The sequence below is a fragment of the Saccopteryx leptura genome, chromosome 4 (genome assembly GCF_036850995.1).
Source record: "Saccopteryx leptura isolate mSacLep1 chromosome 4, mSacLep1_pri_phased_curated, whole genome shotgun sequence".
In the NCBI taxonomy this organism is placed as follows: Eukaryota; Metazoa; Chordata; class Mammalia; order Chiroptera; family Emballonuridae; genus Saccopteryx; species Saccopteryx leptura.
In genome coordinates, this window is record NC_089506.1 from 131,087,845 (window position 1) to 131,100,625 (window position 12,781).

A 12,781-nucleotide genomic window follows, 5' to 3' on the forward strand; every position below is an offset into this window, starting at 1 on the left:
CCAACTGAGCTGTCTGGACAGGCCAGGACGGGACCTGAACCAGCACCTCTGAGCACTGGGACAATGCTCTAACCAACTGAGCTGTCTGGACAGGCCAGGACGGGACCTGAACCAGCACCTCTGAGCACTGGACAATGCTCTAACCAACTGAGCTGCCTCTGAGCACTGGGACAATGCTCTAACCAACTGAGCTGTCTGGACAGGCCAGGACAGGACCTGAACCAGCACCTCTGAGCACTGGGACAATGCTCTAACCAACTGAGCTGTCTGGGCAGGCCAGGACGGGACCTGAACCAGCACCTCTGAGCACTGGGACAATGCTCTAACCAACTGAGCTGTCTGGACAGGCCAGGACGGGACCTGAACCAGCACCTCTGAGCACTGGGACAATGCTCTAACCAACTGAGCTGTCTGGACAGGCCAGGACGGGACCTGAACCAGCACCTCTGAGCACTGGGACAATGCTCTAACCAACTGAGCTGTCTGGGCAGGCCAGGACGGGACCTGAACCAGCACCTCTGAGCACTGGGACAATGCTCTAACCAACTGAGCTGTCTGGACAGGCCAGGACGGGACCTGAACCAGCACCTCTGAGCACTGGGACAATGCTCTAACCAACTGAGCTGTCTGGGCAGGCCAGGACGGGACCTGAACCAGCACCTCTGAGCACTGGGACAATGCTCTAACCAACTGAGCTGTCTGGACAGGCCAGGACGGGACCTGAACCAGCACCTCTGAGCACTGGGACAATGCTCTAACCAACTGAGCTGTCTGGGCAGGCCAGGACGGGACCTGAACCAGCACCTCTGAGCACTGGGACAATGCTCTAACCAACTGAACTGTCTGGGTAGGCCATGACTTAAGTGATTTTTTAAAATTCTGTAGTTATGTCTCAAGGTTATACATAGTTCAGACACGTGAAAGAGCAAATCCTGAGACAACACATTCCTCATAAAACTATTTTTGTAGTTTCCCCAAACATTTATTTAAATTCATCAGCCTCTACCCATAATACTTTTAAAGAAACTTTAAATTTAAAAAATCACCCTGAGATTTATCACAGTGGAGTTGTACATCATTTTAGTGAATGGTTGAAAACTGCTGAACAGGTGTAATAATGCCTTTGGGATTAAATAATTGTTACAGAATTACATCTTCATAATGACAGCAAGGGGAGGTGGCACCTCTCACTGCTCTGTCACAGTTGATTTTAGAAGGGCTATAAAAGTTGAATCTAGTCTGAACAACTACCACCTGCTGTTTGGGATACTGAAAAATCTTTTATTTTAAAATTATTTTTTAAATAATATTTTAAAAAGATTTTAAATATCTTGTAGATTAACTTAGAAAAATTCTCTAAATGGCTGTACTTTCTGATATGGGCTGAGGATTAAAACAAAATAGACAAGGAACTCAAATTTAAAACAATGTGTGCAAAGAGGTGAATTTTAGTAAACAGATGTGTTTGTGGATTCCATTTCAGGCCCCTGTGTTCTTGGTGAATGTAAAAACAGGTCCTGCCTTTCTAAATAATGAATCCAACATTGGGAAGACAGCTAAAAAGATAGATTTCAGGTGTCCTTATAGTTCATTTCTTTTGTCTTTACAGCAGTCAGCTCAACCATTTAATTGTGTCAATTTCTAAAAGAAATGTAACAAGATTTTAAGTATGTGTTCTAGCTGATGCTTAAACTGAAAGAAAATGAAATACTCACATATGCTATATAATATAAGCCAAGGGGTTTTCACAGTTAATTGAAACATCTGAGAAAATGAAGATTACCTGTGGTTTATGTCTGCCACTGATGAGAAAACGAGAGATTGGTGTGATGTACTCATTGGTTTGCAAATCTAAAGGTGTGCAGAGAGTGTCACAAATCACCTTGATGTCCCTAAGAAGGAGATTTTACTTCAGAAGCTTCGATTAATAAAAAAAGATATTTAGCTAGATAGCTTTTGGTTGCCTATGCATCTGTGGGTTCTGACACATAGCAGTCTCTTCATTTCAGGGCTGGAATAATTTACACTCATGAAGCCAGCTCAGGATTCATTGTCTTTAGATTAGTATATGTAAAACATCTCAGTTGGAGGCAGTAAAGAGTCAAAACAAATCACACTACACCTGGTTTGAAGATCTGTTCTCATTTGTAAAGGTTATATGAATTTGATATAGGAATATCAGATCATTTTTCCATGAGCACGAAATTTGTTTATGGCTTATCCAAAAAAGAAGTGGCAAAGATACAGTTAGATATATTCATCTCCTGCTGTGTACTCATCTGAGGTTAGCTTGGTTCCTGGGCCAACTCGAGAGCTTTTTAATTCTCATCTGAAAGGGGGGATGAATTGAGAAGGGATGGTCAGGGCATGGCAGCAGGAACAAAAAGACTTGAGCAAACAGCTCCACCAGATTCTTCATAGCCAGTGCTATTAGCATACACTGGCCTGAAGAACAGACTAATATGAATTTTAAGGAATAGAGAAACAGATCACACTTTAGTGTATCCTGTCAGCCACATCTTGCCCTGTCTTCAGTGAGGGGAAATGAAAAGGGAGCTCATCGGTATTGGAAGGACAAAACAAAAACAAAAACATAGACAATTTCACTGTCAAGTCCCCACAGTGACTTCTGACTAGTCAGGATTGCAGAATTGGTGGGTGTGGAGCCAGCCTCCCTGTCCAACAACCTTTCTTCTACACCATTTCCCAAAGAATGCTTCTCAGAAAACTTAGTTCCATAGGTGGTTAGAGAAACAGTTTTCACAAGAGCAGGGTGCTGTGGTTAAATCAGATTAGGAAGCAGGAGTTTAAATTCCTTTGTTATTTAACGATGTCAGACGGGTGTCTGGGGATCAGGTTCCTGAGTCGGTTTGCCCTTGTTGATTTTGAGTGGAGGAGTGTGACTTGCTGATAATAGAATGATGTATTTTCAGATATGCTTGAAGACAGAATACTTTTCTGTTGCAGAGAAGGGAGGTTTTTTGGGGTCTGGTGATGCACAGGACACCTTTTGGGTAAACCTGATCATGTAGTGACTGTTCATTTGCTGATACTTGGAGATGGCCAATTTGTTCACAGTGTGATGGGACACTCACAGGCAAGTCAGGTGCTCAGATTTGCTGAATGCTTATCTGCCAAAAGAGGCAATTGGTCTCCATAAGTGAAACAAGGAAAGTATTATTGTAAAGATTGGTGGCTGGAACAGAGTCTCCTTGAGGTGAGGCAGGGTCATGTGTGGTAGACAAATGCCCCAGTAGAGCCCAAGCTCTACATCAATCAGGCATCCCCAATTCAACTTCCCCACATAGTGGACACTCCTGCTTAATAGCAGGGCTGGCAGCCTCTTCGAGACTACTCTTGAGGCGACTATGAGGATTCTATTTATCAGTGCCAAGACCAACTGCTACCGGAGGAAAGACACAACAGACACACAAGTTATTTGCAAGAATCACACAGGCAGTTTATTACTCACAAATCCTTTTGGCGTGCCTGGGTACAGCTTAAGGGGGCCCCATCGGCATGCTTCTTGGTCAGAGCAGCTGTGGAGACAGTTGAAGGATGTTCAACTTTGGAGTCTGCCCCCCCCCCCCCCCCCCCGACTACCACAGCAGGGGGGCCCCCCTTAGCTTTAGTAACTTTTCTGGCCTATGCCTTCTAACAGGTGTCAATCTACAGGATTATCATATCAAACCACCTTTTTGGGAGTTCCTAGCAGGGAGCCCTTTTTATGTTAATCTATAGAAATGTCACATCAAGCCACTTTTAAGGTGTTCCAAGGGAAGCTTCTTGTTTATGTTAACCTACAGAATTATAACATCAAACCACTTTTTATCTGTATATAACTTCACACACACTAACTGGGCCCTGCAGAGAAGCAGAGTCTGCCAATCGTATCTGCACACACTAGATTATTTCCTATCCAGACAGCATAGCCTTATTCACTTGCCTTAATGGCTTTTAATATTATATCCTAATTTACTTCTATATTTCTTTCATATTTTTCTATATTTCTACATATTTAATTACTATAGCATTATATTACCGTAACAACAAGATTTCCACACCCAGGAACCCCAATGGAGAATCATTGACTAAGACTTCTGTAAGGCCAGGAGCCGCCATCGTGGCCATTCACATGCAGGTTCCCATTGGATTCGGGCAGACGATAAAGAAATGGCGGAGTCAGAGGATGGGGGGCCATCCTATTTATTGGTGTCTCACCAAGACAGGCAAACCACAAAAGAAGACAAGGGAAAAGCAGAAAACCAGCTCTTCCCATGAAGGGCCAGGGATCAGGGAAGCCCCTGCAATTGTGATAGCAGGAACTGTGTGTCCAAGCTCCTGGTCTGTCCCACTTTATAGTGTAGAAAACCAAAATCCCTTAATCCAATATACAAACAAGGAAGTCTCTGATACAAAGCCACTTATCCAAGGCATAATTGGATTCCTCATGAGAGTGCACCACCCAGATCATACAATCAGTCAAGGGTGTGGGGAAAAGCTTAGTCCCAAAACCAAACCTTAGGCTACAACGACCTGGCCTGCTTACAGCCTGTCCCCCACACCCAATATAAGTCACAAGCGAGCAAACATATATATCATATTTACAAACTTATTTGACCAACATTCCACCCCTTTTGCTCGCTTTACAATCTAAACCACAGGCATCTTCCATGATGGTCACTGTGCAAGGAGTAGGATACATTGCATAAACAGAAGTAGTACCAACTACAGCAATAGGATTAACAGATCAAAAACTATGGGCGAAATGAGAGAGCTGTCAGTGGCACCAAGAGAGGCAAATCTTTTCCCTCTGGCAGAATACAGGCCAGAGTTTTGTCTGCAGACAGCACCGTAGCTGGCACCAGAGGCCGCCCTGAGCGGGCATACCAAACCTTATTGGCCAATACACCAGCATCTGCTGGTTGTATGTGTAGTAAAATAGGGGAACTCATTATTGGCCATAAAGAAATTACAAAGGTGCCCTTCAAAATGCTGTCCCCTTGAGCACTCAAGGGATAATACACTTCTACCTTAGGTGGCCAGGTGCTGGTTGCCCAAGGGGTTAACTGGAGGTCCACCTCTAACCCCTTTCCCCATGGTGCCAACAAGGCCACCCATCTCAGATGGGGGGCCTGTACAGTCCAAGGCCAAGTCCATTGAAGCCGTTGTCCTTTAAGAAGGGCTGTTGGAGCAGGCAAGAGCACATTGCCCTGCTGTCCGAAACCTGGCTTGAGTAAAATGTCCTTGGTGCGTATCTGCAACTGAATAGGGGCAGCTGTCCGATGCAGGAGGGCCTCTACTGGAGCTGGGCTTCCCCGTCGAGGTCGCTCATTCAAAATCCAAAGTACTGTCCATAAGCGGCGTGTCCATCCAGTAAGAGAGCCGGTGCCCCCCTCCTGTCGCAGTCCCTGCTTTAAGAGTCCATTATAACGCTCAATGATACCAGCAGCCTGGGGGTGGTAGGGAACATGGTACTTCCAGTCCACCCCCAGCTTTTGAGCCCATTGCCTCACCGTTGAACCAGTGAAGTGGGTACCATTGTCACTTTCAAGGACCAGTGGTCGCCCATATGCAGCACTCAGGCGGTCCAGAGCCTGTATGACTGCCCTCTGGTCAGGGTTACGAGCGGGGTAAGCAGCAAGCAGCCCGGTGGCAGTATCTACACAAGTGACTGCATACTGGTACCCTTCTGACTTTGGTAAGCGTCCAATGATGTCTATCTGCCATCGTGTCAGTGGGACATGACCCCTCTGGATCTGTCCAGGTGACACCAGTGGTCTCCGAGGGTGTTCCTTGGAACATACTGCACATTGCTCACAGGCTGCAAGTACCTCTGCATAGGACACAGGCAAGTTCCACGCCTTAACCGTAGCCCACATAGTTTTCTGTCCTGCATGGAGCAGGCGCCGGTGGAGCCACTGTGCCACATCACCTGCAGGTGCAGTCTCCAACCATCGCACCCTTGCCAACGTATCTGCCTCATCATTCCCAGGATGGGCTAGAGGGGCATGCCCTGTGACATGATATACTGTCACCTGCTTCTGGTGTCCTATTTCCCATAAGTCCTGCCACATGGCCTGACCCCATAATGGACGGTGCATTACCATCCACTGGTTAATGTGCCAAGTAGCAATCCAAAGGGTCAGTCCACGATAGACAGCCCAACTGTCAGTACAGATCACCAGAGGTGAAGGTTCATTATGGGCAACTAGCCAAACAGCTCTTAATTCTGCCCATTGGCTGCTTTGGCCTGTACCCATGTCCATCCAAATAGTCTCAGTGGCCGGATGGAAGGCAATAGCCATCCATTTGGCAGGTTGGCCCCTGCTGGAACCATCAGTATACCAGGCATCTTCGGGGATGGGCACCCGCCCCTCCTGGTAGGGACTGACTTCAGGTTCTGCCTCCTGAGCCCCAGTTGTACCTGACTCTAAGGTCGCATAGGTGACTGGACCCAAGACTTCCTGCAGTTCTGCCCTCAATGGGCTGGTGCTAAGAGCACAGCGTTGTTGCAGATAGGCACCCCACTTGGCCAGGGTAGACATTTGGGCCATACCACTACGTGGTTTAGTTGCCCAATCTCTCACCCATCCAGCTGTAGGGTATGTTGTTTTGACTGTAACTGGTGTTGTGGTTGTAATACTCTCAGTTGCCAGGAGGGCAGCATACACAGCTGCCAGCTGCTTCTCTACTAATGAGTAACGAACTTCAGCTCCTTTCCACAATTGGGACCAAAATCCAATAGGTTGCCGTAGGCGCTCTGTCCGCTGCCACAAGCCCCATCCAAACCCCTCCGAGGTTACATGAACATCCAGCTCACAGGGCCTGGCAGGATCAAACACATTCAAGGCCTGTGCCACCTTGACAGCTCTCTTAGCAGCTGCAAATGAACCTTGCGCCTGCTTAGTCCAATCCCAGCGAACCCCCTTTCGAATAAGGTTGTACAAAGGGCGTAGTATCTGAGCCAAATGCGGTATAAATGCTCGCCAATACCCCAACAAACCTAAGAATTCCTGTAACTGTTTTACTGTAGTGGGCACGGGGTATGCTTGAATCTTATCTATAACTGCGTCAGGGATAACTTTTGTCTTACCCGACCAGACAACTCCCAAGAATTTAACAGATAACCCAGGTCCTTGTAACTTGTTCTCGTTAACTGCCCAGCCACATGCTTTCAAATGGGATAGCAGGGTAGGGACTGCTTGCTCCAATTCTGAAAGAGAATCACTAGTTAGCATAATATCATCAATATAATGGTACAAGCGGACTACCTCTGGCTGTTTCCATTTAGCCAGGTCAGCAGCCACCAGCCCATGGCACAAGGTGGGCCTGGGGTAACACTGTAAAGGTCCATTGTCTCCCTTCCCAACTGAAGGCAAATTGGTCTTGACTCTCTGCAGCTATATCAATAGAGAAAAAAGCATTGGCCAAGTCTGCCACAAAGTGGTATGTCCCCAACTCATGGCTTAGCCGATCCATCATGTTAGCTATCGAGGGAACAGCAGCGTGCAAAGGGGGAACAACTTTATTAAGTTCCCTGTAATCTACTGTCATTCTCCAGGTTCCATCTGCTTTGCGCACAGGCCATACTGGGGAGTTGTAAGGACTGTGTGCTGGCCGGATGATCCCCACCTTTTCTAGTTCAAGGATTGTCCCTGTGACTTCTTCATAACCACCTGGCAGGCGGTACTGCTTGGTGTTAGTCACACGCCGAGGGACGGGTAATTGTAAAGGGGAATGTGATGCATGTCCCCGCAATACTGCCTTCACAACCCTGATCCGCAGCCGGAACTCCCCAGCTGTAGTTTCCAACCACAGTCCTTGCAAGACATCTACCCCCAAAATATATTCAGGAATAGGAGATATATACACCTTATATGGCTTAGGAGGCAGTCTCCCTATCCCCAATGGAATAGTTATTGGCTTCACTTGAACAGTTTGGCCCCCATAACCGTCAATGGCCACTGGGGTCCCAGCAAACCGCTCTGGGTTTCCATAGAGAAGGGAACATTCTGCACCTGTATCCACCAAGGCCAACACCTGTTGTACATTGGAAGGGGACCAGTGGATAGCCAGTTCCACATGTGGCCTCCGGTCTCCGCCCATCCCCGTTAGACGGGTCCCTCGGCCTTTTTCCTATTCAAACTGGTACAATGGGTCTTGGGAGTTCCCCTCTCCCTCGGCCGTCTCTATCATATAATCTTGTAACCGAGCTGTGCGCGCACCAAACGTTTTATTGGTAGCTGCTGGGGCCTTTCGTCTCAGTGGCTGGAACTTCTGTTCTGGTTTAAGCTGCCTCCAAAGCTCCAAAAGAATTTTATTAGACTGGCCATCCAATTTCCCCTTATCTGCTCCAGCCGCAATCAAGTCTACCCACATCTGCGTTCGGGTAACCTTTACAGGCCCGTTTCCCTTGTTAGTTGGGGGGGAAACATAGGCAGCAGCCCTCACTGCTTTATGATCCCGAGCGGCCTCCAGCTCTCCCAAATCTGCTACCATCTGTGTAACTGCATTGATGGGCTGCCCCACATAGGGGCCCAAGATGGCCACCAGTGACCCAAAAAGGGCTGACGGGGCGCTAGCAAGGACAAATTCCCTCATTTTGGCCGTAAACACTTCCTCGTCTGGCCCACGAGACCCAGGGTTGAAAACAGCATTCTTCATACCTAGTTCTCGAAGGACCTTTACTAACTCACTGTAGCACTGCCACCGACTCATTGCCCCCGGCAGTTCTCCAGCATTCTGCCAGACCATACGAATGGCAGCCATCACCCATTCTAATAGGGTATGGTCTCCTGGGTTGCTATGGCAGTTCTGAAGACGCTGCCTCAAGGAAGAGTGTGTGGTAATGGCGGCCAATTTCTCCATCTCTGTTCCGGAGAGCATGATGCCATCCACCCCTATATCCCATAATCGTAGTAACCAGGCTACCAGGGATTCAGTAGGTTTCTGCCTAAATTGTGCCCCCAACTCCATCAGCTCTGCCTGGGTATAGGGCCGGACCACAGAGTGTTCCATTACCTGGGCAGGAGGCTGTGGCTGCCCCTGAGGGACTCTTTGTTGCTGGGTTTTTACCTTCTTGGCGACAACTGGTTGGGCTCTCAGTGTGCGTATGGCAGCTTCAGCCTGAGCCTTCTCATCCTCAGAAGAGGAGTCGCAAGCGCCTGCTCCCGCTGACTCAAAGCCAATCCACCGGCACGGATGCTGCTGCTCCTTTGGTGACCGTTTAGGCTCCTGTGGCTGCTGGCTTTTGGCCGGAAGCTGAGACTCGAGCTCTTGAATCCGCAGTTGTTTCTCCAACAACTGCCGGTGAAGACGTTCAGCTTCCAGGGTAAACTGCAACTCGCGAACCCGTAATTCCTTCTCCAGTGCTCGCTCCAATTCCAGCCTTTTCTGCCGTTCTATTTGCAATTCATGCTGAAGCTTTTGACCTCGGGCAGTTTCCTCTTGAGTAAAAAACATGTAGCCCATGGCCCCTAAAAGGACAGCCATGGGGAGCCAGAGCAGCAACCAGTACTCTATCCCACCCATCAAGGGTGGTGGCTCCATACCAATCTCTGAATCCTGCCGGAAACTACGCCAGTTGTAAGGCCAGGAGCCGCCATCGTGGCCATTCACATGCAGGTTCCCATTGGATTCGGGCAGACGATAAAGAAATGGCGGAGTCAGAGGATGGGGGGCCATCCTATTTATTGGTGTCTCACCAAGACAGGCAAACCACAAAAGAAGACAAGGGAAAAGCAGAAAACCAGCTCTTCCCATGAAGGGCCAGGGATCAGGGAAGCCCCTGCAATTGTGATAGCAGGAACTGTGTGTCCAAGCTCCTGGTCTGTCCCACTTTATAGTGTAGAAAACCAAAATCCCTTAATCCAATATACAAACAAGGAAGTCTCTGATACAAAGCCACTTATCCAAGGCATAATTGGATTCCTCATGAGAGTGCACCACCCAGATCATACAATCAGTCAAGGGTGTGGGGAAAAGCTTAGTCCCAAAACCAAACCTTAGGCTACAACGACCTGGCCTGCTTACAGCCTGTCCCCCACACCCAATATAAGTCACAAGCGAGCAAACATATATATCATATTTACAAACTTATTTGACCAACAACTTCCTTTCCACCAGCTTTACTGTTATGGATCTAATACCATTGTCCATGTAAATATTATTTAACCCAGAAGTTCTTATAGGAACTTTTCCTTTTAACAAACTTACGTTTTTGAACTACATACACACACACTCACAATTATATTCACTGAAGCAATATTGTCACCAATAAGATATCAGAAACAGCTACTCATCAAAACAATATGTGTGGCCTTGACAAAGAACAGAACTACTTTCAGGTATCTAATGAAATAAAAAGTGAAGTGTAGACACTGGCATTAGGCTAAAACCATATAACAGAAATCATTAAATACATGTAAAAACATGCACATAAAGCATTTACTTGTCTGTATACAGAATATACCGTATTTCCCCATGTATAAAACACACCTTTTTTCTAAAAATTTGGGGTCTAAAAACTGGGTGTGTCTTATACAGTGGTTGTAGGGTTTTTTACTTGCTTTTTCATGTGGAGGAGTTGTATGAATTTTGTGATTAATAAAACTTGAGTTCAATAACTTCATGTAATATATATTCTTTCAAATTTTGGGCCCCCAAAATAAGGTGCACTTTTTTCATGGGGGAGTCTTATATATAGGGAAATATGGTGTATCTCTGGAAGGATACTCAAGAAGCATAACAATGGAGGAGGAGTCCAAGGTGGTGACAGAGTAGGTGGATGCTACAACTACCACCTCCCAGGACCAAATTGGATTACAACTTAATTTAAGAACAATCATCTTGAAAAACCAACTAAATGAAGAGGATTCTATAACCAAGGATCACAGAAGAAGCCACACCGAGACTGGTGGGAAGGGCAGAGATGTGGAAAGGGCTGCCTGCTCCCAGAAGCAAGTGGTGGCTGAGGGTCTGGAGGGACTCTCCCTGCAGGGAAGGTCGCGTGAGAGGTGTGGGTCCTCAACCCCAGGCCAGAAGCCCCAGCCTAGAGCCACAGAGCCTAGAAGAGGTGCCCAGATAACATTTGGTGGTGAAACGAGCCAGGGGCAAGAAAGAGACTGAGCTGTCTGCAAGAAAGAAATTGAGTTCTCAGAGATACCGGGTCCGTCTTAAAGGGCCCGTGCAGAAAATCTCATTCACAGCCACTTACCTGGGACTCCAGTGGAGGGAGAGCTGAGAGGACTAGAGTTGCGTGAGGAGAGTGTAAAGTTAGAGGCCCAGAGAGAGACACTGTGGAGGACGGCCACTGGAACCCCTGTGCTGAGTCATTCTCCAATACTGCAGTTGCCATCTTTCTTGGGTGGAGCAATCCCCTCTGAGCAGCATCAGCTTGGGGAAAGCAACTGCTCTGCCTTTGGGAGTCTCTCCAGCCCCACCTACAGAGACTGGGTCATGCTGAGAAGCCAGGAAGCAGGGGCCAGGTCAGTGACTCAGTTTTCTGGTGTTGAGGCCAGTGCTTTCCCTCACACACTCCCGAGTCTATGACTGGTGCTTCTGCTCCACAGGAGACTCAGTAGAAACCACGCGATCTGTGGGCAGACAACACTTCTGGGTCTCAGAGGCCACAGCCTACTGAGGTCTGTGAAAAACTTCTGGACAGACTGACACCTGGGGCCAAAGGGTGGAGCCACACCCACCACCCTTCCTAATTCCTGAATTGCCCCAGGCTCTAGACTCTATCAGAGGCTTTTTCAGTGGCCAAGCCTAATAAGCAGCTAACAGACAGAGGCTGCAGGAGGCAGAACTCAGGGAAAGTTGGCCTTTTAAGCGGACCTTCCCCCAGGCCCAGTGTGGGTAAAAACCAGTCTAGGAGTGCAGCTGGTATTTCCAAGAACAGCTGGGCCCAGCAGCAACAGCCACAAACTATGGATTGCTTGTAGCCCCAAGAAGGTTGCTAAGGGCCAGTCACAGACAGTGTCTCCTACTGGTCTGCACCAGGTTCCTGCCAGGGGGAGCCCAGGGCTGGCATATCCAGGGGCCAGCTGTGGAGAGCATTGGTTCAGAACCAGCAACCCTTGCTAGAGTGGAATCCTAAGGAAAGGCTCCTCACATTTGGCCCAGCTGAGGCGAGTTTTGCTCTCTGACATCAATACTGGCACAGTGGCTCATGTGTATTGGATAGGGTAGAGCTTCACAGTTAGCTGTCCTGGGCACTGGATATCCTGCCATGCTGGACTAGATTTCACAAGGGGAAGGGAGAGAGGCTTGGAGCATGGACATTTAAAGTATGGGTCCCTGTGAGCCTATTGTTGGGTCTGGTCAAGGGGCTTAGCCACTTTCTTTGGGTGTACAAGCCAGCCCCAGGGGAGGACTCTTCCATTCTTTCTCCATAAGACCAGGGTCTCACCAGCTGTAAGAACTTTTGCAGAAGGGACTATTGGCCCCACTCAATCTGAACTTGCTGCTCACCTTGTTGGGGAGAAATAATATTTGAGTATCTAGCAGTGGCTGTGGGATTAGGCTCTGGAGTATGAGCCACATTCTTCTAACTGAGCTTCTGACAAAGAGACCCCTGAAGTAGGGGGTTTCACTAACGTTGTATTCCCAACCTCAGTTGCCCTAACCCACCAAGCGTGCAAACTGTAGAGGGGTTGGTTGGGTGAGGCCAGTCTGGGCCCATGTTACAGTCTTTCTACAGAAAATACTGTGGGAAGACCAGGTACCTGCAAGAGGAGGAGGAGCAGCTAAAAAGTGGAGACAAATCTTATGAAGC

The 12,781-nt window shown here is 47.9% G+C and overlaps 1 protein-coding gene across 1 annotated transcript; it reads right to left on the bottom strand.

Annotated features, from left to right (window-relative positions):
* Positions 1 to 7,162: 7,162 nt before the first annotated feature.
* Positions 7,163 to 9,669, bottom strand: LOC136404461 (unconventional myosin-VI-like). The gene is made up of 2 exons (XM_066383764.1): positions 9,079 to 9,669; positions 7,163 to 7,216 (listed from the first exon to the last, which is right to left on the bottom strand). Exons 1-2 carry the CDS (start codon positions 9,550 to 9,552, stop codon positions 7,178 to 7,180), a joined length of 513 nt encoding a protein of 170 aa, XP_066239861.1. The 5' UTR covers positions 9,553 to 9,669; the 3' UTR covers positions 7,163 to 7,177.
* Positions 9,670 to 12,781: the final 3,112 nt, after the last annotated feature.